This window comes from Pagrus major, chromosome 11 (genome assembly GCF_040436345.1).
Source record: "Pagrus major chromosome 11, Pma_NU_1.0".
NCBI classification, from domain to species: Eukaryota; Metazoa; Chordata; class Actinopteri; order Spariformes; family Sparidae; genus Pagrus; species Pagrus major.
Window position 1 is genome coordinate 19153599 of NC_133225.1, and position 25607 is coordinate 19179205.

The following is a 25607-nucleotide window of genomic DNA, read 5'->3' on the forward strand; positions in this document are numbered from 1 at the left end:
CGGGTCACTGGAGGATCAGCCACTCCTGCAGCATTCCTCCACCACAGGTTATCAGTGTTTCTGTGCATCTCTCGATGAGCAAACAAAGCCAAGTTAATATTGGAATATTATATTAGCGCTGACATTATATATTTTAACTATATTAAAACTTAAAGATTATAACTGAATGCCCTGTCTTTCTTTGATGTTTCCACAGTCTTACCGATGCCTCTGCAGAGTCCACATGACACCAACATGACAGAAAACAATATCAGAAAAAGAAGGTCTTCCTCCATTGACACTGATGTCTTGCCTCCAACGTTTCTGACTGCTGCTGATCTTCCTTCTCTCAGAGATCTGGTATCAGACAAGAAGATCACAGGTTGTACAATTTTATCACACTTCCTCTCTTAACTCAAAAAAATGTTATCTGTCAACAGCTGCTAAGAAGACCAATTGCTATTAATGCTTTGTTGTTTCTTTCACTTTTCTTGAGTGTCATTTCACTACAGAGCATAATCATCAGCACTATTTAGCCCTTAAACATGTATACTAGTATTTCTATATCTGTCAAACCTAGGCAGTGGCTATTTTGAACAGCCAATCCTATCCATATGCTTCAAAAACACATGCAATAGTGTCTCAGCTTTTCACACATATCACACACATATCACATTTACTAAGGAGCTAAGGGGCTCCTTAGTACATGTGATCACACCATTAAACATGATTGTACATTTATCCATTCACAGACAAAGCAAATGTAAAACTGGGACTGAAACTTAAAGGTGCAGTCGGTAACATTGAGGAGAGAGAGGACTTAGCATTAAATTTGAACAAGTACAACTTTCAGATCCCTCCCCCTCCCTCTCCACTGCACTCCTGCCCTGCCTCCAAAGTCCCTCCCCAGGAGGCTGGCCGCGACGTCAGACATTACTGTTCCTCAATCAGATGATGTATGGCACTTGTTGCTGCCTGCTAGAATAGGGAAGGAAAAACAAGATAAATGCAGGAGTCACGCACCCCAAAAATTGTTCAATGTCTTTGAGGTTTAATTTAAAAACTTTTGGTAAATTGAGAAAAGCTATAAATATAAAATAAAAGTTTCTGGAGGATGATACCGGTACATATACTGTTTTGTGACTATCTTTTATGAGCAACAACTCACTTAATCAAAAGCATTGTTACCATCCAATCTTCAGGTCCAATTACTGCACTTGTACACTTAAGTGCACTGCTGTATAACTTTGTGTGGCAGGGACAGATGTGCACCCTTACAGAGTTTTCAACCACAAGGTGGCAGCAGAAGAAAGAATTCAAGCTACTTTTTAAACGTGATTCTTTTTAAGCCAAAGCTACAGAAGGTATTCACTCTTTCCCTTCAGGTTATATTAACTGTGTGGGTGTGAAAGTCTGAACAGCCTTTAGTTTGTCTCACATTAACAGACCCATGTTCACACTGTGTTTGCACTGTGGCAACACAGGAGGAAAGTTAAAAAAAGAATCATGGGTTTAGTGATTTTTTTAACTAATGAGGAAGAGGGAAATGTTGTTGAACAGGTACAGAAACTTTAAAAATAGCGACTGTGGCCATGCCGGAGAGAGGAGGTAGACAGAGTGTGTAGTCAGCTGTTGGGAGGTTTTCCACAATCGCCCACATCTCTACAGTCAGTCCATTATGGGACACTAAAATATTTCATTAAAACCAGTAAAATCTTCTTGTTTTTTGTTTGTATTTTAATGATTTATTCTTAAAAAGAAAGAATACTGTGTGCTATGTGTATGAAACTACTCCACTCTACGTCACCACACTTACATGGCTCCTTTCCTTTTTCCCTTGGCGCTTTCTTTGCTTCTTTCTTTTCTTAAAGCGTGTTTCACTACTTTTTTACTCTTTTCTCTTTTACTGCGTGAGTGGAGGAAGGAGACACATATCTAAAACAGTGATTAGTGTTGAATATTGAGCTATTTAACACTTATTATAATACAAAAAATATATCACTTACAGCAGCTTTAATGTGTATTTTCAGACACATTTAAACTTTGTAAAAAAAATTAAAACCTTCAAAATATTATCAAACAATCACTTCGGAGGACCTCCTAGTGGTCATTGATTCCCTGTTGAAGACCCAGGCTTAATATTATCACTGCGATGTTACACAGTCATGTGATTTATATGAAAACTTTGCTTTTTTGCAGTTCGCTTGGGTCTGCGCGTCTCTCTCACCGGTCCAAGCGAGCTTCTTGACCCTCAGCTCCTCCTGTCCAAGTACCAAGAGGTCAGTAGGTTAACACAGCTAGATAACTTTAAAGACATATAGATGTGTATTGTGTACTTCAAATTCAAAATTACACAGCAGATGTTACCTTTAATGTTATGATTTCAGTGAGAGCTCCTACAGTTTTCCCTTGTGCAGATATCATGCAGTTAAGAGATGTGATAACCTAATACAAGGTTGCAGTTGATCCAGTTTAAAGTCGTGCATGGATTACACTATTCTAAAGAAATAAAATAACAAAATGTGTCTGCAATATAACAAAAGCTACTCTAGGCCATACTTTCTGGTTTTGTGTTAAGATTGTCCCTTTTTGGCAGGATATCTTTAGTTGGTATTGCAAAATTTATGATCAAAATATCGAATCTGATGCATTGATCGCCTTGTTTGGTTTTTCCGAAGCCTTTCTTTCACTGTCACATACTGTACAGCAGACTCTTATGTTTGGTATGTTAGTGGCAAAGAGAATAATCCTAAAGGAATGGAAGGCTACCACTGCTCCTTGTTTTTCTAGATGGATTAGGGAACTCTTCTCAGGGACACATCTTGAAAGGCTCTGTAGCAACACATATGGGTTTTGTGAAAAATTTGAAAGTATCTGGGGCCCAATTATTATACATTTTAATTCTCCTAAATCTTAGTGGAAGTTCCTGCTATGTTATGTCTGGGTGGGACATTCTTTGATATGTGTTTTCTTTAGGCTGAAACTGTATACATATCTCTGTATGGTCTGGCTTTCTGTGGTCGTTGTCTTTTTATTGTTGTCGTTGCTTTGTTTCTGAATGTGGGCTATGTGTGTTTGGTAGTTGATTTGTCATTCTGTTTGGTCTGTATGATGAAAATTAAATACAATCAAAAAGAAAAAAGGGTTATAGATGTGATCAACTACAAAATTAATGTAATTACCAGTGGAACGTTAGCTCTGTCAGTCAGTTGATATGATGATGCAATTGCGTTCTGTTTGAAGAAACGCCAAACAACAAACACACCTACCGACTAATCAATGCTCAGCCAGTCTAAAGGTTAAAGGCAGAAGTTTTGGCTTTGGTCTGACTGTATGGTTTATCATTTATTCATCGACAAACATTGAGTCAAGCCCACACGAACTCAGCAGCTGAAGTTATTTAATCTGTATTTTATTCACGAACTCTTTGGCATTTCAGACTGACAGCACCTTTTAATTAAAGAACAGGCATGTGTGGATTAAAGGATTAGAGTCTGGAGTGCTCAACAGGCTGCTGGTGGAGTGGTGGGGGGTTTGAGGGTGAAAGGCATTTTTGGGTTTTACAAAGAAGTCGAGTGTCGCTGAAGCTGATTTAAGAATTATGTAGAAAAGGCAGGTTTGACAAGTGAAGCTCTTTTGTTGGAGTTGGTGCTCATGACTGTCCTCTCTTTGTTTCTTTGAGCAGCCAGGCATCTACAACATTGGAGAGAAGGCAGGAGTCTTTACAATGAGAGTGGTGGGAGTGAAGAGAGTGACCTCCTCACCTTGATTTCATCATCCAGCCCTGGATCTCCTGGGATTATTTATGAGAAATTCATGACAAATAATATTTTCTTTATGCTTGAAGCTCATGTTGTTGTTGTGATCTTGTTAATCATCGTTGTTTTGTGTTTATGATCAATTAAAGATTAACTTTATTATCTTGAAACAAGCCTGTGATGTGTGTGGTAGTTGACAGTTGGTCCCGCCCACTTAACTGACCAGCCAATAGAAATGGATGCTGAGTCTTTATTCCCACCCTCTATGGTGGTGTTCATGTTGACCGTGACAGCGTTTCTCTGCACTTCACCGGTCACGAAGGTAGGAGCACAGTAAATGGTTTGACGGCTCGTTGGAAATAGCCGCCGAAATTGCGCAAGGATGGCAGACTCGGCCTCCGAGGAGGACACGCTGCCCGAGGAGGAGAGGGAGTTTCAGAAGATTATCGCTCTGATCGGAGGTAGAGAGAGGATTTTTCTGGTGTGTGATCCATGTCAAAGTAAAGAGGTAGACGGGGAAGACGCTGGGATACTACAGGAGTTCATCAGTGAAATGTTTCCCGGCTGCCTGGCGAGAAACGGACTGCTCCTCTCACCTCCGTCAAGTGTAAGTGCAGACCCCGTTTGCTCCACGACAGAGACCGTTAAAAGCAATGACATACCTCTCACAGCGAGGCCCAGGGATTTGGGTTTGGGAGCCTGCCCGGAGGGAGAGGACAAGCAGCCAACGCGCAATGGCACCGTTCAGAGAACAGCCACGAGGAGGGCGAACATCTATAGCCTGAAGCGAACCATTGACTCTTCTCTCATCATATTCATCTTCAGACAGACATTTATCAGCAATAATTCCAACCAACTGTGCTTAAAAGAGATCTTAAAGGACGTAAAGGCACGCACGAAACGCGCAAGAATCGCCCAGCCAGCTTTGATTGGATTAATACGCGCCAGACAGGAGTGCGCCGAGACGCATCAGTGTGCGCAAATCCTGGAGCGTCTGATGCGCTCAGTGTTCCACAGACATTCACCAGAGACGATGTGGGTCGGCTGTTTCAATCCGAAGACGGAGGCCCAAATGCTCACCATCAAGAGAAACGTCTGCACAGTTATAAACTCATCTCAAACCGCAGGTGTAATAACGTCCATTTGTTCAAAATTATCTGCTTCATGTAATTAGTGTAATGTCATGTCGGGGATTTCATGTTTGCTCTCAAACACACGGTCAGAATGCTTGTCAACATGAAGTTTGAACCCTGGTTTGTTTAACCAGGGCACCATCCAGATGGGATGATTCATAAAATATTAATTTCCGATATGAAGAAGAGAGTTTCAAAAGCACTTAAAAAGATGAGCCTACACAAAGACACACAAACCTACAACTCATCATTATAATTATTACTGGTACTGAATCCATAGACATAACTAAATTAATATTGTAAGGATAATACATTTACTTATCATAAGTTAACTAATGAACACTGTAAACAAATAGTAAAAGTGATTTGTGTCAGTGGGCTCCACTATATAGGTCAATCAATGACATTCACAAGACCACACATTTTTCTTCCCAGGCATGGCTGCAAAGGCCCGGGAACAAAAGGAGCATTCATGAAACAATCAGTCCCTTAGATAAGCTGCCAAATTGTTAAACGCTTATTATTGCCTTTCAGATAATACCCGGGATAGAGGGAACCCGCTTTTCTGGCCATTCCAATGTTTGTTCTGGCCTCAGAGAAGAGGACTCAGAGACCAGGCCAACAACTCTCCAACCAACAGGAAAAGAGGTACAAAACGTCGTCCCAAAGTTCAATTTGATTGAGCTATACAGGCGTTTCCCCTCCCGCACAGGATATTTTTCTGTCCCTCCTTGTTTTCTCTTCTTATGCATTCCATACTTGGTCCTGCTCAGGGTTATTGGGGACACTTCATGGACAAAAGGCATGAATACAGATGATCTATTTATCACAGGACTAACAGACAAAGACATCCACACATTCACTCTTCATTGGCTTCTGTATGGATTAAAAAAATCTGTACTTGAAAAGCAGATGACAGCAATTTAGCCTCAATATATCAGATTGCCAGAACATATTTAGCATTTTCATAAAATAGTGCCTTACTTTTTTAAGAAATATAATAAATATTTTGCTCTTACTATCACTGTCTGTACATCTTCAAGTAGTAATGTAAAATAAAAAATAAAAAACAAACAGTTGAGGCAGGTTGACTGCAACACAAAGTAAATTGAAACATTAACAAAATAACTTCTTTGGCATCAAACTGATCTTACACACAAGCTTTTTAGTCGATAATGTGATTGTGTGTGTTTATTAAGCCATGACACCTAGTTTCAACACTTTTCACATATATGAGAAGGAGAGAAATACTTCAGTCCCACTGCAGCCTAATTGTGTCATCACATCAATTTCATTAAACTCAATTGCACATTAGAATAAGAATGGTTTCAATGTGTGTTTTCTCTCCAGGTGACACTGAAAGTATAGAGGAAAGCATCCCTCTGAAAACCAATTCCCTGACTGTTGGACCTCCTGTGGATGGAGAGTCAGCTGGAAGAGACAGCTGATGACATGACACATGACCTGTGGCTGGAGGCTTATCACTGTAGACAATCCTGTTTTTGATGTCAAGCTGGTGCTACCATGCTACAGAGCCTTACTACATGTTACTGTTTCTTCATGTTATCAATATTCCTATGGCTGAGCCAACATTGATTTTTGTCATGAAGCACTATGTTACTAAATAGTCAAATCTGTTGTCTTGTTCATTTACACACGGTCTTCGATGTACAATGGTTAGTCAGAAAAGGATTTACTGTGTATGTTAGGGGGTAACTGTGGTCAGTTAGTCAAACGAATTATATCGCATCCTTTAACACCAGTTTGTCTTTATTTTGTCTTTTCTTTTCTTTTTTACACGGGCCTAGATAGAGAGTTGGCTATTTTTTTAGTACATTAAGAAACTGCATTTTGCCTAGGCTTAAAAACTTACAACAAAAATACTCTTTCAACATAATGTATAGCCAAGAACAGCGTTGGATTACCACCTGGCCCCAGATCTCCAGTGGCCTCAAATCTCCCATGCTTATTGTGTGTCATCTGGTCTTTTGCTAATTTGATTGAAAATGTATTTGAATATACATCACCAAATCTTAACATCAGCTGACATAATATGGGCCTTAGGTGGGGTCCTGCTTCATTATAGGGGACCAGCAGCTATTTTTCCCCCTGAGGCCCCCGCAGCTGGATAATCCTGCCATGCTTTATCGATGTCAATTTCTTCATTTTTCGACTTTCATTTATTAGAATTATGTGCCTTATATAATTGCTATTGATAATAGTATTATCTCTAATAAAAAATGGATGAAACTACTTTTCACTCTGTATGTATTTATATAGGTTATTGGTCTGTACATTAATATAAATATGTAAATAAACATATTTGAATTTGTATGAATGTGCGTTCTTGACTAAAAATAGCATATTGGGATTCGGTTGTCAAATTCATTAATCAACACTGTACTGTCATATTTTTATTTATATTACTGGCCTAACAGCCACATCGTACCTATGATTTCAATGTGCTTCGCAACCTCCTCGTAGACGGAAAGGCGAAAGAACTGATTCACGATAGACCACCTTTACAAAAGCCAGTTCATAAATCGGATACGTTCAATTACTGTCTTCCCATAATTCCTTTTAACTACAACAAGAACTTGTAAGGTCATATTCTAAATACTCAAGATACTATGAATTGGTCGGGCGTACGAGGATACAATCACTAATACTCTATTTCTGTATATTTCTAATCAGGCATAAACGAGGCCACCCAACCTGCAGGTCCTTTAGAAGGGGACTTGCGGTACTGGACAAAAAGAAGTTAGCAGCGGCTGTGCTTGGTTCTACTGGAGTGCATTTTCAGATACTACAAACCTTTTATTTTCTATATTTCCTGAAAAAATCGCACGGAATTCCACCGTCGAAGCAGGACTGTGGGGCTGAGGAGGGAATAAAGAGCCAATCATGATAACATCTGCCGGTAAGTTGTAGGAAGTGTTTTTATTTTGCTAGCCGTAACTTTAGCTATCTGCCATTGATTTAGCTGAGTCACACAGCTAATGTAGCAGTTGTCAGTCAGCCGTTAACCGGCGATAAGGAATAAATCCACCAAATCATCTTTCAGGGAAGAAGAACTGTTTATAATGTGTGTTTGGTATAAATAGGCGACGATTTAATTAATTGCCCGGCTGTTAAAATGTAGGAATTTGATACAAGTCACCGTAACGTTGATGCTAACAGTTCTCATAACACTGTAACGTTACAGGATCTTGAGTTAGCTATACAGCAAGGTGGTCAAGTTCATGTTCATATGAACAACAAGACAATTGTTTTTCATCTTGGAAATAGTACAACAAAACACATGATAAAACTAGTATATTCTTTGTGACCTGCTTTCGGTGAAATTGTTCAAAACAGGTTAATTTGACCATTGAACCTGTTCTATTTTGCTACATTACAATAGGTTTTTTAAATCTGAATTTCTCTTTAGTTGTATAGTTAGGTATAATTTGCAGATGTATAGTAACATATAGGTGGCGGTGTAGGCTTTGAATAATCTCCATTTTTAAAAAAAAGTGTATTTGTTTGTATACTGTTAATCAAATGGACCCAGTATTTAATGTCTGTTAATGAAGAAATTATTATAGACAAATGCTGAACATGTAAAAGGAGTACTTGGCTCTCATATGTTATGCTTAACATGTTATATGTTAATCTTTTCCCTGCCCTACTATATGCTACACTACACAATGTATACTTGGTTGTTAAAGAAGATCTATTTACTTCATCAATCAGGTAATCACTAAATAAATTTTCCTTTTCTATTTTTTCTTCAGCTGGGATTATTTCGCTCCTTGATGAAGAGGAGCCACAGCTCAAGGTAAGAGTTGGTTTCATAGTAGTGTACTAGGTGCCTTAACATGTCGAACCCCCACACAGAGATATTTTAATCATGTCAAATGCCATTCAGAGGAATAGAGATTCACTTGGATTAAGTGAGTGTGTTTTTACTTACTTTTAAAATGACACACACACTGTGTGTAATACAATACACCAAACAGCCTTTTAAAATACACCTTTAATTTCTAGAAGAGCTTCAGCTGTATCCTCAAACACATTTATTATTGTCTTATATGTCATATTGAAGCATAGCTCTGGGAGGTTTCCTTAGAGGTTTGAGGTGCGGCATGATTTTCTCTCGTCCTTGACAATGAGGCGCTTACAATATCAGGGGTAGTAAATGGTTTTATTAATCTGTTTGTTCCCCGTTTGCATTGATTGATTTGACTTTCAATGCATGATGGGCCACGGAAACAAGAGGCCTTTGTCTGGGGGCCTTTCAATGCAAGCTTCTGATTTTTTATAATCATGGTCTTAGTCAGCTGTGCCTCCCTGCTAAATTCCTACAGTATATGACTTGAGAAATCGTAATGCTAAACAAAATTCAATACTGACTGTACCTTGACATAGCTTCCTTCATGGGCCCAAACTATAAAAGCTGTGGAGTAAACTAAGTTGGATCCCATGTAATGATAGAATTACAGTGTGACAGTGGTTAACACAGAACTGTTATGTAAATTAACTATCTGCAACATCTCTGTTTCGTTTGCAGGAGTTTGCCCTTCACAAGCTAAACTCCATTGTGAATGACTTCTGGGCTGAGATTTCAGGATCAGTAGATAAAATGTAAGTATTGTAACCATAAATGACACAACAATGTTGCATTAAGCCGCAATAAATTGAGCTCCTAGTTGTATTTTTTCTGCGCAAACAATTCCCTTTAACTAAAAGTATATCAGGTTTGTGATCTATTCACCTGTCATACTAGTGGTGATACAGATGAAATATAGCAGTCAGAGCAGTGCAGTGTTCCTTATTATGACAAGAAGATTCCTGAATGATCTTTGAGCGTGTGTGATTGACTAGATTTCTAAGGCAGATCCCTGCTTCCTTCCTTATTTCAGAGCTTGCCTATTTCTGGCAGAGGCTGTGACTATTTAGATTTGATCATTTACATTCAGCACTAACACAAAAAGATATCTTGCTAGTCCAACTTTTCAGTCTTGTCTAACTATCTGTTGTCCACTCACAGCGAGGTCCTGTATGAGGATGAGACATTTCGGAGTAGAGCATTTGCTGCCCTGGTGGCTTCCAAGGTTTTCTACCACCTTGGAGCCTTTGAGGAATCTCTGAACTATGCTCTCGGTGCTGGAGAGCTCTTCAATGTCACAGATGACTCAGAATATGTGGAGACCATCATTGGTGAGTGATCACACAAAATCACATGACCTCATTTACCTGACTTACCTGCTTCTTTAGTGATTGATCTTCTTTAGTGATTTTCTCTTATTTGGATACTGCTGTGACTCTTAACCAGGTGAAGTTAGTAACTTAAATGGAAAAATGGAAAAATTTCTTACCTCCAGTTTTTAAAGTTTTAAACCTACCAGGGATTTGTGGTGGAGCAAGCCAATGAGGGGCATGTGGAATAAAATGTGGACTTGAATTACGTCATTGAATTCAGAAGTTAAATGGAGCCCTTCTCATTTTTAATCCCCTGTTTTTGTCTGCTGCTAGCCAAATGCATCGACCACTACACCAAGCTACGGGTGGAGAATGCCGAGCTGCCAGAGGATGAGGAGAAGAAAAGCATCGACCCCCGCCTTGAGGGCATTGTCAACAAGATGTTCTTGCGTTGCCTAGATGACCACAAGTACAAGCAGGCCATTGGCATTGCCCTGGAGACCAGGCGACTTGACATGTTTGAGAAGACCATCTTAGAATCGGTCAGCACCTACTGTCAGTCATTGGCGGATTTGAGATTGGGCTCTTAAGTCTTGTGCAAGAGTCTAGCATGGATAAAATAATCAGTGTATTTAGATTTAATACATTTTTATCTTGCTGACTTTGACAAATCTCTTCGGTCATAATTCCTATAGGCATAATTCCCATACAAGTATCCACAATTTGATTACTGCTGTTGATTGTACTGAAAGATTTCTAGCTTTTCATGAATCACTTTGATAATTTTATATCCTTTTTTTTCTTTCTCCTCTCATGCAGAATGATGTTAGTGGCCTACTAGCCTACAGCTTGAAGGTGTGCATGTCCCTGATGCAGAACAAGAAGTTCCGCAACGAGGTGCTGCGGGTGCTAGTGAAGCTCTACATGAACTTGGAGAAGCCTGATTTCATCAATGTCTGCCAGGTAACAATCAGATCCTTGAAACCACTTAATGCATCATCTCTCTGACTAACCTGACCAATGTAATACATACATGTCATTTTTCAGACACATTTGTTCTAATATGTTCTGTTAAGTCACTGTTGTAGTGTAAGGAATGGTGATTTTTTTTTTAAACTCTATTGATTGAGTGAGTTAAAAAAAAAAGAAATCCCACACAAACCGTGATTTTTGTGTTTTAGAAGTTGTAATTATTAATATGTTAATTTCTAGTGCTTTTTGAACTATCATTTAGCCATTCAGCTTTAGTTAACATGTTCTTTAATCTTTTAACTTAATTCATTTTTTGATTGCTTGCAGTGTTAGATTCCCGTTTTTGACAATTAGTCTGATGATGCCGCTATAATGTAGGCTCAGTTTTCAGTTTATTAAGTACCCTTAGCTAAAACTAATGCATTCTAACACACCAGCCCTGCAATAATTTCTTCTTGATGAAGCCTAAATGTTCAGTAATGAACTGGCAACTGATTGAAGTTTAGTTTGCATATTATCAGCTGTATACTCATGATATTTAAACAAACTGGCCAGTATTAGCCCTGAGTCATACCGACAGCTTCTGATGTGATTATATATATTGATGAAATACATTTCTCTACTTTTACAGAATTTTATTTCCCAAGAACTGTGTCAGAAAGTAAAATCCCTCTAATCATTTTTTCTCCTCACCCCTTTAGTGCCTGATATTCCTGGATGACCCGCAGGCTGTGAGTGACATCCTGGAGAAGCTAGTGAAGGAGGACAACCTGCTGATGGCCTATCAGATCTGCTTTGACCTGTATGAGAGCGCCAGCCAGCAGTTCCTGTCCTCTGTCATCCAGAACTTGCGGACCGTTGGAACACCTATCCCTGCAGTCCCTGGCTCTACAAATACCGGCACTGTGCCCACGCCAGACAAAGACAGGTGGGCTGGGGAAGAGAATAAGGACAAACTAGTAACTAGACTGAAGCTATGTGTCTTGTTCATGTTCACAAATTTCGCTACGAAGAGTTACTAGGAAAGTATCCAGGAGGCCCAAACTATTCCAGCACAGTAGGAAAAGATTTACCTGAGTCTGTCGGTCCTCTGACACAATGCAGAATGTAAAACATATCAGCAGGATGGTTCAGTACACAAGTTCAGAACATTTAGAGTTAGAATATTTAATATTGAGCCTTACAAGCTTTGGTCTTTGGTGTGCATCTGTTTTATACTATACTGTGCATGGTAGGGATGTTTCTAATGATTAATTTCTTTTATGTTTAAACTTTAGACTAGTCAACCGGTCTAATAGTAAGAAAACATTCAGAAAACAGTTAAAAATTAAATTCATGAGGTTAAACATTGTCCAAAAACATTTGGCTTATATTACATCTTGGATGCAACGTTTAACCGAGGTCGTGAACATTAATAATGGATTTTCGTTTTTTATAAAGCAGCATTTTACGAGGAAGACATGACATTTCAGTGCAAATTATGTCAATATGCAATGTAAATGTGTACATTGATAAAATTTTATCTGACCATTATTTTTGTTGCTCGCTAATTAGGTAGCTCTTAGGCCAAGTGCAGTGAATATAGGGAGACCTGAGGCTCTACCTGAAACTGTACATAGGCTTATTTGAATCAATAAGTCACTTATTTATTATGAAATGATTCAACATTGACCAAATTTGTTTCTATTTGTGTGTTTCAGTGATGCAATGGAGACAGATGACAAGGCTGGCAGTTCCCCAGCTGGAAAGCCAGCTGAAACGGTGAGCTCTTTGGGCCATAGAACCTTTGTGATACCGGGTGGCGTCATTTTTCTGTGTCTAAATAAAACAACTTTGATTAACGGACCATCATATTGCTTGTCTGTGTTTTTGTAGAAAGATGAGCCGAAAGACCAGAACGCCAAGATGATCAAAATCCTAAGCGGGGAGATGGCCATTGAGCTGCACTTGCAGTTCCTAATCCGAAATAACAACACAGATCTAATGATCCTCAAAAACACAAAGGTGATTTAAGAAAACAACAAGATGAAAGGCTTTGAAACTAAAATATTGCTTACATGTTCAGATGAATTGCAGATTGTGCAAAATAAACCTTAGTCTCAGTTTGAGCTTTTATATTTATTTGTTGTTGTTTTTTTCTGTCACTCCAGGATGCAGTCCGAAATTCAGTGTGCCACACAGCCACAGTAATAGCCAACTCTTTCATGCACACAGGAACGACCAGTGATCAGTTCCTTAGGTAATTGTGCTGCCAGAATGGAAGATGTATTTCAAAGTATGCATACAGAGATTGAGAGAGCCGTTTACTCCAAGGGTAATTTTGTTTTTTGACTTTGTAGAGAAAACTTGGAATGGCTTGCAAGAGCCACCAACTGGGCTAAGTTCACAGCCACAGCAAGTCTGGGTGTCATCCACAAGGTAAATTTATGTCTCTTTGATGATAATAATAAATCAAAAAACACAATTTTATTACAGATTCAATTTTAAACATAACATACTGTGTTTTTCAGGGACATGAAAAAGAGGCTCTCCAGTTGATGGCCACCTATTTGCCCAAAGACACCTCCCCTGGCTCAGCCTACCAGGAGGGAGGAGGCTTGTACGCTCTAGGACTCATTCATGCCAACCACGGCGGGGACATCATTGACTACCTGCTCAGTCAGCTCAAGAACGCCAGCAATGATGTGAGTTTTTTGATGTTTACTTTCATTTCATTTTCATTTATTTATTTATTGAGTTGGGACAATGCACATTCATCAACATGATGCGTTAAGCATCAGTGTAAATGCACCAGACTTAGCATAACTGCTAAATTTCAGCCGTAGTCCCAAGGCAGGTTCTAGACAACATAGACACAGAAGACTTTAAATCCTCGCAACGACAAATCATACAATGGACAATTACAAAACAGAACACAGACAGACAATATCAAGGCAGGGTCATTGTCAAATATACTTCAATGTGATTCATGAAATGACTTATTGAAGGAGAGAATCTGAACTTATTCAGAACTTTTTTGAACTAAGCAGTAATACAAAAGGACAATTTATTTTTACGTGGCTTTAGAATCAAAAGCTTCATCTAGAAGTTTGTAGCTGAGACCAGGAGCTAGTTAAATCCACTGTGTTAGTTTATTCATTTATGTTTCAGTGTTCGAACTCTTACGGTCAGTTTTATTCTTCTGTGTCACAGATTGTCCGTCACGGGGGAGCCCTTGGCCTTGGTTTGGCTGCACTGGGTACAGCCAGACAGGATGTTTACGACCTCCTCAAGTCCAACCTGTACCAGGATGATGCTGTTACTGGTGTGTAGGCTTTAGACAAAATTCTCAAAATGGAAAGTTTTTCTGAAGTTTATAGTCCTCACTGCTTTGCTATTACATCTGTCTAATCTAATACATTCAAACATTTTGATTTGAACGTTTTAACAAATTAATGGTGAAAGAATGATGTTTGCCCAAATCAAGTATAGATGAACATGTGAAAAACAAAGAAAACAAAAAAAACCTGCTGACAATATCGTATAATCTCTCAGGCGAAGCTGCAGGCCTGGCCCTGGGTCTGGTCATGCTGGGATCCAAGTCAGCCCAGGCTATTGAGGACATGGTGGGCTATGCTCAGGAGACGCAGCACGAGAAGATCTTGCGTGGTCTGGCAGTGGGAATTGCCCTGGTCATGTATGGACGCATGGAAGAGGCTGATGCCCTTATTGAAAGCCTCTGCAGAGACAAGGTAAGGCTCGAAAGCATAGAAAGCATGTTGGTATACGTCATGTTGCAGTACTTTGTTTTTTGGGCATTTCTGCAACTTATGCATATAGTAACAATACATTATGCTTGATTAATCACTAGAGAGAAAGAATTGGGGATATTTAAAAACAAAACAAAACTCTGTACTAGGTCATTGCTCTCCATAAACCTTTTAGGTGTCATGTGTGGATGTATTGATTCTTGTCTGTACTCGCACAACTACGTGTTGTGTGTTTATTTCATGTGACACATGAGGCTTTCACATTGTACTTTCTGCCCGGAGTCCTTTGTGAGAGCTTTATGTGGGAAATGACTCAAACCATGTTATCGTAGTTGTGTATCCAGACACGTAGTCTCAAAGCTCTGCTTTCTTTCAATGTCTATGATAGGACCCCATCCTGCGACGCTCTGGTATGTACACGGTGGGCATGGCCTACTGCGGCTCCGGGAACAACAAGGCCATCCGACGTCTGCTACATGTCGCTGTGAGTGTTTCCTGTTTGGCCCTCACAACACATTATTTCACTAAGGGGAAGGCAGGTTTCTAATGCTTGGTGAAGCAGGTGCCAACGTCCAAGGCTGCACAACTGTAGTTGGCATCATAATTCAAAATATTTTAACATTGTGATTATGTTTGTTTAAAAACATCCATAGTAATTTCTCTGGGAAGCAAAACATTTGTTCATGCTTAATTACATTCAGTTCTGATACAGCACATCAGTGTTTTCCTATTTGTGCCTGAAGCTAAACTAAAGGTTCTGAATCCATTTAGCCAAGTCATCTTTTATTAAAACCAGTACCAATTTGTTAGAACCACCTAAATTTACTGTGGGGCTAACTTTCCAAAATATTTATGACATTACAGTCGAAAGATGTATGTATAAGTCAGTCATTCTGCTTTTACTGGCTACATTTGCAAATATAATAGATTTCAGAGGTGTGAACACTTTGTCCTGTAGGTGGCACTTCAGACAAGCTGACGCTATTAGATGGTGTCATAGTGGAGCATTTTCCTCATACTGTGAGACAGAGGGGAGCTACATCATTAAGTTTAATTGCATGATTTTATGAGTCTTCAGCTTTGGCTATGACTGCTTTGCTTATTTTCTTTTCTTTAAGGTGAGTGATGTGAACGATGACGTCAGAAGGGCAGCTGTTGAGTCCATTGGCTTCATCTTGTTCAGGTAAGGACCAAACTGAATGATTTAAGCTATGAACACTGTTTCATTTCTTCACCTGCACCAGATCCTTTTCTCTGTGAAGCCACACACACACTGCCTAATGTTAAGACGGAGTTAAATACAGCATTTCTGTAGTTAATTTTGTTCAATAGAAGCAACAGTTTTGTACAATACTGTTATCAGACGTGTGCTTCTGAAATACACTCAATTGTACAATATTCACTTTAATATCTAAGGCTGTCCATTTTGTTTATCCAAACACGACACTGAAATATTTAAGCCATTGCTCTCTGTACAATATAGATTTTTTTTTTTTCCTTATCCTTATTTGTCCTTATTTGATACAGATTAGTCAAAAATATTGGCAATATTAACATTTTGAATATAATGAAATAAAAGAATAAAAGGCTCACTGCAGAGCGCCAATATCCACTTATTTAATCCACCAAAGAAGTGATGAGTCAGTGTTGCAAAACTGCTCTTCATCAGACTAGAGTGACACTTTACATCTACTTGTTTAAAACTAGTCGTAATTGTGCATGTACCTATGCATGATGTGGAAACACTGCTGCTTTTTCATGAACTATTGCCAATCATTGTGTTATTTAAAAAAAAAAGCTTTTGTTTCTATTTATTCTTGCTTCTGTAGATTGCTCTAATTTTATTTACTTATTTTTTTTTACTGCTGACGAGTTGTAGCTGGCCATAAACACCTTCCCTGTGGTGTGATCATAGAATTTAGATGCACTGTTGCCTAGACTTTGAAATGATTTCCTGTATGTATTCTTCTGTCCGAGGAATCTGGACGTACTTGTCATTGTCACTCACATTTTCAACCTGCCTGTTTATAGGGGTTCATCATTTGTGTGCCAATATGTATTTACCAATCAGAGACCAGAGCAGTGTTAAACAGACCGCCCAGCCAGTGCACAAATATCAGGGTGTACATTTTTAAGTCCAAAAAAGGCTATGTGATATTCTGCGTGATCAATTGGCTGTTAGATAAACGCTGTATAAATCTTCACTGTGTTTAGAAAGACTTCTGAACCAGAACAATTCAGTTGGCCTCCAACTTCCCACCCTAATGGCTCAAGGATAACTCCCTCCAGCCCTATAGCATGCACACTTGCAAGAAGGACAGCTTTGAGTTTAATCGTCTCAAGTCTCTGCTACTCTTACATAATAAAGTTTCTGATCATTAACAATAAGACAGGGTTGGATGTCTGCAGTAACTTGCTGACAGAAGGCGACAAACTGCAATTGTTAGGCATAAAGGGAGTGTATAAATAGTGGTAACACAGTCCCACAGTGCCCTTACTTGTCATTATGTTTGCTATTTTCTGATCTCTTGAGGCTGTCTAATTTACAGTGTTTATATTGGGCTGTCCTGTTGTGTTTTGGTCAGTGCTGGTTCATGAGAAGTTTTAATTGCTGACAGAATGAAAGTAGCACAGCAGAGTGTAGACATCAACAACAAAAGAATGAATGGTGCAGTTCTTTTCCTTCAGTTCAGCAACACAGACATTTTTTATTGAACACATCAAGGATTCCATTCAATCTGTATTTTCTTCTTTCTTTATATACATCTTTTATTTGGAAACCTTTTTAACATATCAAAACATCAGACTGCAATATACATACAAGAGTGCTTTCCAAAGGTCCAGCAAATACAATTACAAATACAAGTATTGTTTCAAGAGTGCAATGCATATGTGTTTGTTGCAGAAGAGAATGGAAAGGTAGAGTTGTGGTTGTCTTAACAAAATGTAAGCTTGTGGTCTGAGATGGTTTACAGCATATTCAGATAGCCCAAGTCTAAAGGCTCAGCGTAGGGATATATTGTATACTGTATTCACAGAGAGTTTCTAGTTTATCCTTGCCTTCACTCCTCACATTTCTGTCTGATGGCCTGAAAACTGTCAAGTTTTGACCTTTCATAGGGGATTATCCCCCTGTCTTCTTTTTTTTAGCTGACCTGTTACAGGTCATCTCAAGGTAACTGTTCTATTACATTTGAAAACTCAAACACTCTGCTGGCACACCATTACCTGTCTGTCTGTCTTTGGGAATTCACATTGTTGATGGTCTGTCTTAAAAGCCCATTGAGTAATATTTTCACCATATAAATTCACATATATAACAGAGGAGTGACTTATGGATAAAAAGTAAGGTTTCTCTGAAATGACCAGAATTAAAAATGTTACTTTGGTTTTGTTAAAAAACAACAACATTGCTGATGTAAACAAATGTCAGATAACAACAGGTCAGATCTCATTGTTGTGTAGTGTGTAATAAGTACTGACAAGAAATTACTTGACAATCAAATTGAGAGTAACAGCAGATTCCAATAATGCATTCTGAATTTGTTGCAACATGAATTTGATCCACTTGAAGTGCTCCCTTTTTAATTAGATTAATTTGTCTGGTATCTCTATACACGGCTAACATGTTCCTCCTGCTTACCACCTTCATTTTCAGTCAGAAGGATCGTGTCTAACATAACACCACTGGATGGCTGTACAGGTGCTTGCTGACACCTCAGTGGACTTTGGTAGCCAACTGATCCATTACCATTCTTCATTCCCCGCTTCATGAACGGTTGAGAGCTTTCTGTCATTGTAGATTTGAATGAGAGCCGTGTAAAGGTCCGATCTGTAATTGATGGCCTTTGGTGCAATCCTGGCTCGTAACTGGAAACGCTTTTGTAATTACAGGTGATGTAGCGCGTGAATGCTTGCCTGAAAGTTTTGTTGAATAAGGTGTAGACCAGCGGGTTGATACCTGATGACACATATCCCACCCAAACAAAGATCTCCATGAGCTTGCCGATAGTGATGGGATCACAGTTTTCGCATAGCACAGAGGAGATATTGGTAATGAAAAAAGGGCACCACATGACCACGAACAGGAGGAAGACGATGCCCAACACCTTTGAGGCACGCTGCTCATTGCTCAGAGTCTGCATTGACTTTTTGCCCATTGTTGACATTCTCCGAAAAGACATTTCATCTCCTGTAGGGGATTGCGCTGTGCCTGTGTTTGTTTTTTCTTGTATCCTGGGAAGTCTGCCATTCAACATGTTCAGTTGCTGAGCTTGAGGTGGACTCGCAGCCTGTTCCCTGTTCCCTCCCAGTTGAACAACTGTGGAGACTGTTGGGTAGCTAAAGCGCTGAGGCACCTTTGACCTGAGCAAAAAAACTTTTTTGCGCAGCACTTGGACAGTAAGTAGGTAGATTACCATCATGATGGTCAGAGGGATGAAGAATGCCACCAAGGACCCGTAAATGATAAACACCGGAAAGGTGTCTTTATTCAGCTGGCATGTGTGGTTACTGATAAAGGTGATGTTGTTGGAAAAATGGTAGTTCTCAAGCCCCTTAATTGGAATCGAGATTGCAACACCTGAAGGAAAATGATAGGAACAGTTAGTGTTGGCAAACGGGAAATATCTTGTTTGTTTTTTTTTGTTTGTTTTTTTACAAATTCTGAACTCGGGATATTTGAATTAGTTGTTGTTTATGTTGTCAACTCTAACCACAGAAGTGTTCCTTTTTCATCTTGGTGAAAGACTACTGTGTTTATTTTATCATATAATGAGTGTGGTCGAAGTAGAAATAGAAGAATGTTTGATGAAAGGACAGTGTCAGGAATAACGAGGCAAGTTCTGATTGCAAGATTTCCTGTTTTGTAAACTGTTCACCCATAGTCTGCCACAATCCCTCTTAAACAGAGCATCATTATACAGTCGTGGTAAAAGCTCCGTCAGTGCTGTAAGCAGTGTTAAGTGCTGCTCCCTTCATTCCATCTGATCCTCTGGCTTTGGTCATGAAATGAAGCTCGAATGAAACTGAACACATCAGCCAAATGACCAAAAGCACAGAGAAGTAATGCTTCAGTAAATTTGGCCACAATTTTACACTCTAGTGTTAAACATAATAGCCAGAAGCTTCTTTTTAATCGGTTATTGTAAAGCTAATATCATCATCAGCAGATCTTGAACAAAGCACCTCAACAATCATACAAGACCTTTGGAAGATAAAAGCAGAAAGATGATTCTTAAAACAACAGGTGACAGCAAAGTAGTAGCTACTCCAACCCACCTTTTTAAATGCTTTCTATTCCTAAAACTTACATTCTTAAAATAATAACGCACCTTTTCTTCAAGGGGCCCATTCATTGTCTGTGCAAACCTGTGGCTTTCTAGTCTTTACATTTGATATCCTTTTTTGCAGCTTAAGGTTAATGCTGTAGTGCTTTACTTTTTACATCTTTATAGCCGCAGCAATAGTGCAGCTTGCTTTGGACAAATTACATTTTGGACAAACACCAGCTTATCAAAATATCGAGTTGTCTCCATAGGAAATCTTTCTGATTCACTCTGAGTAATTAAATGTGATGCTACTGTCCAGCCCCTCAGCCACCCCATCTCCTTCCCAAATATACTGTAGCTGAAGGGTTGCTTTTATATTGTATCTGCTTTTATTCCATTTGGTATATATTTCTGAGTTCATGTCTGCCATGGATTTAATGTCAAGAAATCAGTTAATTCACATGAAACTAAATTTTTTTAAAGTGAAGGCTTAAAATTAAGGAGTTAAGGAAATCTGAATTTATGTGCTTACAAATGGAAATGAGCCACACCACTGCAATCTTCGCCATTGCTTTGGATCTGGATTTGTACTGGCTGTGTTGGATTGGCTTCTTGATGGCAATGTAGCGATCCAGTGAAATGGCACAGAGATGCATGATGGATGCGGTAGAAAACAGCACATCGAAGAACACCCAAAAGGGGCAGAGCGGATCCGGAAGAGGCCAGTTTGAGTCTAAAGAGAAGATGAGAAGGAAATTAGTCCATTAAAATAGTAAATTGTTGTATGGTTAGTAACTCCCTGTAAAGTACTCATGTGGTGTGACCCATTTTTATTCCAAAAAAAATTTGGTCTTGCACTCTACTAGTTATGGGAGATGTACCACAATGGCAATGGATTAGAAGTAACACTCATGCAAAAGATTTGTGTTTGTTTATCTCTCTGAGGAATGACTTTACTGGAAAAAGGCGGGTTCATTGACTGTTTATGGAGCTAAGAGCTCTTTATGAAGATCTGCTGGAGACTATGCTCAACAGTAGTGTTTATTTTCAGTTCCAGGCATAAAATTGGCAAGTAATTGTTCTGGCTTTTGTCCCGTCACCCATTAACATAGCAAAAAGACTGTAGTTGGAAATATTCCTTTACATAATATTCTTTGGACATGCTACCCCCTCCAATTCTTTTCCTTGCACCACTTTTCTTTCACACACTTGGGGGAATTTTTGAGTCATAGTTTTGATGAGGTTTCATCTGGAAGGCTTATTCATTGACCAATACTTGACTTGTTCTTAAAGTAGACCCTCTGTACCTGTTTGGTGAAGTGTTAAGTCCCATGCCAAATTCAATAAACAGTGTAGCTTGCAACGTCCAAGTAGCTGTAGAAGGGAACATTTTTTTAATTTCTTTAATTGAATTAATGAGTGCAACTTTGGAGACCCCCTCTGCATTGCCCATGTGTCTATTTCAGATTTCACCTCTTGTGGTGTGAGGAAGATGCAGAAATGTTTTTTAGTTTTATACTCTAGTGTTAATGTTAATGTTACCTAAATCCTCTATCCATATCCATAGCTCTTTTAAAGCCTTGTAATTGTTGGATAAAAGAAACAGCCTTAACTGTTTGTTTTTGTTTACATTATGTATTTGAAAAAAATACAGCAAAAAAGTCAAAACAGCAATGCAGCTTTGTTATTGTTGTTTTTTATGTTTTGCTTTTGAAATGTCAACATACACTGTCTGGCCAAAAAAAAAACAAGTTTTTAGATTTAAATAAGCAAATAGGTAAGAGCCTTCCATTGGATAATTACTGCAATGGAAAAAGGTCACGTGGTCTGATGAGTCCAGATTTACCCTGTTCCAGAGTGATGGGTGCATCAGAGCAAGAAGAGAGGCCGATGAAGTGATGCACCCATCATGCCTAGTGCCTACCGTACAAGCCTGTGGGGGCAGTGTTATGATCTGGGGTTGCTTCAGTTGGTCAGGTCTAGGTTCAGCAACGTTATGTGCCCAAAATTGAGGTCAGCTGATGACCTGAATGTACTGAATGACCAGGGTTTCCATCAGTGGATTTTTTTCTTCCCTCATTGGGCTCAAATTGTGAGTGGTTCAGGGAGCATGAGGCATAATTTTCACACATGGAGAGTCCAGACCTTAACCCCATTGAGAATCTTTGGGATGGAGAAGACTTTACGCAGTGGCCCGACTCTCCCATTATCAATAGAGATCTTGGTGAAAAATTAATGCAACTCTGGACAGAAATAAATGTTGTGAAATTGTATAAGCTTGTCAAAATTATGCCACGGCGAATGCATGCTGTGTGATTTTTCTATTTATTTACTTTTTTTGGGGGCCGGGCAGTGTATATGCAAGCATATATACATAGTTTAGGGTAATGGATGTCCATAAGATTCTGATTACACAAGCCTACATTTTGGAATTAATCTTATTGCGTTCATGTTGTTGTTGTTGTTTTTAAGAATTATCAGCGCCGCCATTTCAATTTTCATAATATATATTTCTCACTTAGCACATGTGTAGGTGGATAAGAGTCAAAATGATTTTATTAAAGGTATTGCAGTTTTCTTTTGAAAGGAATGAGATAAGATGCCTTGTCGGTGCAACAGTTGAGGAAGCAACACCAAATTTTGTGTCTTGATAGTTTCTTGTCACGCAGAGCTATATTTCAAGTTTACAACAGCATCTGTTCACACATCTTATGCTTTAAACAAGCAGATCCATTACTTTTTTTCAAGGTGTTCCCTGTATGCTTTGAATTCATCTGCCCAGCAGATGTGGAACATGACTAGAGGACCATACAGGTGTATGCTCATTTAGGTTCAAATTGAAGCTTCTCAACTTTGTATACCTGCTCTCGTGAATACTGAATGCTCTATGGCCTCGCAATTGATCTTTTATCTGAATACCATATCCCTACCAGCATCATTTGGTAGTTTTTCTTTGTGTGGGACATTAGGGAGTGTTTGCTGCAGAACTGCAGAGCAGTGATGTATCGCTGGCAACACTATTGACCATATAACCACCTTTTCATGCGGTTTTGTTGTTCATCCTTTTTCTTGTCCATAGATATTTTACATTTTTATAAACATTATAACTGATGTATTTTGTTCAATACACTTTAATTACAAATATAAGAACTGTTATTCACTCCCCTGACCAGCTGGTGTCAGCTCAGTGCATCTACAGAGCAACCACCCTACACTAAACACCTACATCAGCCCAACATAAGTTTTAATGTTTTACCTGTAAAATCCACACAGTCAGAGAAAGTCATTGTTTAGTTATAAAATTTGTATGCGCCATAGAGCTTCTGTCCTGTTGGGCTGCTGACAACTGTCAGCTGAAGAGTCAGTGAAACTTGACAGCAGTGGAGGAGGTTACTCCAGCGTCTGTTTCAAAAGTAGTTTAAAAAAGTAGCTGACTTTGTTAGCATTCAGTGCTGAAGCTAAGAGTCTCACAGCAGCACAGCATGAGCAGTGTTGCCCAGCCAGCTGTTTCAGTTTACCCTTCTATACTTCCATTACAGTTTGTTTTGTGGTAAGTTCATTTTGAGACAAGACTCAGTTTGTAAAGAGTTGCCATGCGGTTACTTCTGCATTGCTCTGTTTACAGTAACAACTAACAAACTGTGAGTCATCATCTTTTAGGGGGCAGCTGTATTATTGACCAATTATTAAATGTAAGAGAATACAGTGACTTTCTAAACTTTCTTTTCTTGATCAACAAATTGTAATCCCAAAAATGAAATTGTTGTTTTTAATCAAGCTGGTACATTTCTCTGTCACAGAGATGACGCACTTGCACGCATGAATGCTTTCAAACCTTACTGCAACTGTTCTCAAGCCAAGGATTTAGACTTATCTTAGTACGCATCAGGGCATGAGATAAAACCTAAAACATGTAGACAGAAATAGATTTATTAGTAGAAGTATAGAGTAAATTCACTGCATGACCCACCTTTTATAAAGAAAAGACCAGCTTGACGCAGTAAGACTGTAGATTGCCTTCTGTCACACTATACTCCACTCTTCTTTTGTGTGCATGTGTGTGTGACATAATCTTGGTATGGCTCATCATCCTCCAATTAAATTAATGGCAAATAATGGCTTGGCCATGACTTTATATTTTGTAGTTAAACAGAATAGGAGTCTAAATCAGTTCCTACACAGCTGTATTTACACATCACTGTCGCTGGAATTAAAATAAAACTGTTTTGTGTTAACATTTATTCCTATGGTTAATGACCCCGTTGACCAGTATTTTAGTCCAAGCCGTGCAACTGCTACCACTGCCAGAGGAAGTCTTATTGCCCACCGTTTCTTTCTAGAATAATTTGTTTATAGATAGTTGTGATTGTATCAAGTGTTGCTCACAAACTATTTTTATCCCTCTTTGCTGCCCATAATTAATCCGGCCTGTTATTTTTTCTTTGTTTATTCATAATAAAGGTTGAATACAATTTTCCATTGAAATGAGGAACGTTCTTTTTAAAACGCCTGTAGCTGGCTATGCCCCCACCCTTCAGACACACACAGACTATAAAATATTGTTGCCTTCTAGAACATTTGTTAGTAATGGCTTACTGAGTTTTATAGGTCCTTTTATCCAAGGTTGTTTAAGAACTGTTCAGCACATAGGGGTTAAAAACCTAGCTAGATAAAAGGCTAATGTCATTCATCATTTGGCTCAACATTTTATCAGGATCGTGTCAAGGAATTAATCTGGGCTTTGAGCAAGGACATGTTTTCCCAGTAGAGATATAGATATAATGGACTGTCAGTTTTCCAAACACAAGGTCCCATGCTAAACTTACTGTTGAGAACAGTGACAAGGGCAATGGGCATCACAAGGAGTCCCACCAACAGATCAGCCACAGCGAGCGACATCAGAAAGTAGTTTATGGCGTTTTGCAGCTTTCTTTCGAGTGACACGGCGAGAATGACCAGGATGTTCCCTCCAATAGTCGGGATGATGACCATGACAATAAGCAGGGCAGGCCATTTCAGCTGAACCTCGGGCACGTCTCCTGACTGAGACATGGTGCTGCAGAGATTACAGCAGGCCTTAGCGTGGGTTGTGGCTGTGATCTGTCTGGTGTTTGACACTCGGTCAGCATGGTCACTGGGTCCCACAGGCAAGGACACAGGGTAGGGCACGTCAGTGTACAGGATGCCTCATCGCCTTTGCAGTGTACAAATCAAAAGGAATATCTGCTAGATCCACTGCAAAATTACAGGTCCAACACTACGAAATCCAATGCTGACAATAATCCCAACACGATCAATACTTCCACAGTGAGATGTTGTCAGCAGGGGTTGTCATTGTCCCAGGGAGTTGATACTCTTGTCATCCACTGCATCTTCTTAAAAGATACAACAAGTCTGTTAAAAGAACAGGGATATCTTGTTACCCACTTGCTTTACTTTGTCTGAATGATAGCATAACAATGAGAGACATTTATTGAAACAAATGAAGAGGGTCTTTCCTGTGTGGTGACAATTGTTTCCACATTATAGCAAAGACATTTTCCAAGCTGGAAAACTTAGCTT

General features: G+C 39.1%; 3 protein-coding genes across 4 annotated transcripts in view; 2 read left to right on the forward strand and 1 right to left on the reverse strand.

Moving 5' to 3' along the window:
* Nucleotides 1-3980: 3980 nt before the first annotated feature.
* Nucleotides 3981-7202, forward strand: LOC141004705 (uncharacterized protein C2orf72 homolog). 2 transcript variants are annotated; one of them, XM_073476364.1, is made up of 3 exons: nt 3981-4860; nt 5405-5518; nt 6221-6322. In XM_073476364.1, exons 1-3 carry the CDS (start codon nt 4120-4122, stop codon nt 6236-6238), a joined length of 873 nt encoding a protein of 290 aa, XP_073332465.1. In that variant the 5' UTR covers nt 3981-4119; the 3' UTR covers nt 6239-6322. The 2 variants fall into 2 exon arrangements, with proteins under 2 accessions (XP_073332465.1, XP_073332464.1); XM_073476363.1 differs by having other exon boundaries at nt 3993-4864; nt 6221-7202.
* A 413-nt stretch (nt 7203-7615) lies between these two features.
* The window catches only part of psmd1 (proteasome 26S subunit, non-ATPase 1), a 42121-nt gene continuing 24129 nt past the window's right edge, over nt 7616-25607 (forward strand). Inside the window, exons 1-16 of the mRNA XM_073476286.1 lie at nt 7616-7790; nt 8647-8690; nt 9423-9496; nt 9903-10072; nt 10388-10596; nt 10874-11017; nt 11728-11954; nt 12727-12787; nt 12902-13030; nt 13177-13265; nt 13366-13444; nt 13537-13710; nt 14219-14330; nt 14561-14757; nt 15164-15259; nt 15894-15958. Coding sequence (XP_073332387.1) covers nt 7775-7790; nt 8647-8690; nt 9423-9496; nt 9903-10072; nt 10388-10596; nt 10874-11017; nt 11728-11954; nt 12727-12787; nt 12902-13030; nt 13177-13265; nt 13366-13444; nt 13537-13710; nt 14219-14330; nt 14561-14757; nt 15164-15259; nt 15894-15958 — 1886 coding nt within the window. The 5' untranslated portion in view covers nt 7616-7774. The remainder of the gene's footprint in view (nt 7791-8646; nt 8691-9422; nt 9497-9902; nt 10073-10387; nt 10597-10873; nt 11018-11727; nt 11955-12726; nt 12788-12901; nt 13031-13176; nt 13266-13365; nt 13445-13536; nt 13711-14218; nt 14331-14560; nt 14758-15163; nt 15260-15893; nt 15959-25607) is intronic.
* Nucleotides 17530-25159, reverse strand: htr2b (5-hydroxytryptamine (serotonin) receptor 2B, G protein-coupled). Its single transcript, XM_073476444.1, has 3 exons — nt 24872-25159; nt 20578-20778; nt 17530-19357 (listed from the first exon to the last, which is right to left on the reverse strand). The coding sequence occupies exons 1-3, from the start codon at nt 25095-25097 to the stop codon at nt 18387-18389; spliced, it is 1398 nt and encodes a 465-aa protein (XP_073332545.1). The 5' UTR covers nt 25098-25159; the 3' UTR covers nt 17530-18386.

Coding starts and splice junctions, on each gene's coding strand:
- LOC141004705 (XM_073476363.1), top strand. CDS start 4,120: ATGGCAGACTCGGCCTCCGAGGAGGACACGCTGCCCGAGGAGGAGAGG. Junction 4,865..5,404: donor AAACTCATCTCAAACCGCAG/GTGTAATAACGT, acceptor ATTGCCTTTCAG/ATAATACCCGGGATAGAGGG. Junction 5,519..6,220: donor TCCAACCAACAGGAAAAGAG/GTACAAAACGTC, acceptor TTTTCTCTCCAG/GTGACACTGAAAGTATAGAG.
- htr2b (XM_073476444.1), bottom strand. CDS start 25,097: ATGTCTCAGTCAGGAGACGTGCCCGAGGTTCAGCTGAAATGGCCTGCC. Junction 20,779..24,871: donor CCTTGTCACTGTTCTCAACA/GTAAGTTTAGCA, acceptor TCTTCTCTTTAG/ACTCAAACTGGCCTCTTCCG. Junction 19,358..20,577: donor GGTGTGGCTCATTTCCATTT/GTAAGCACATAA, acceptor ATTTTCCTTCAG/GTGTTGCAATCTCGATTCCA.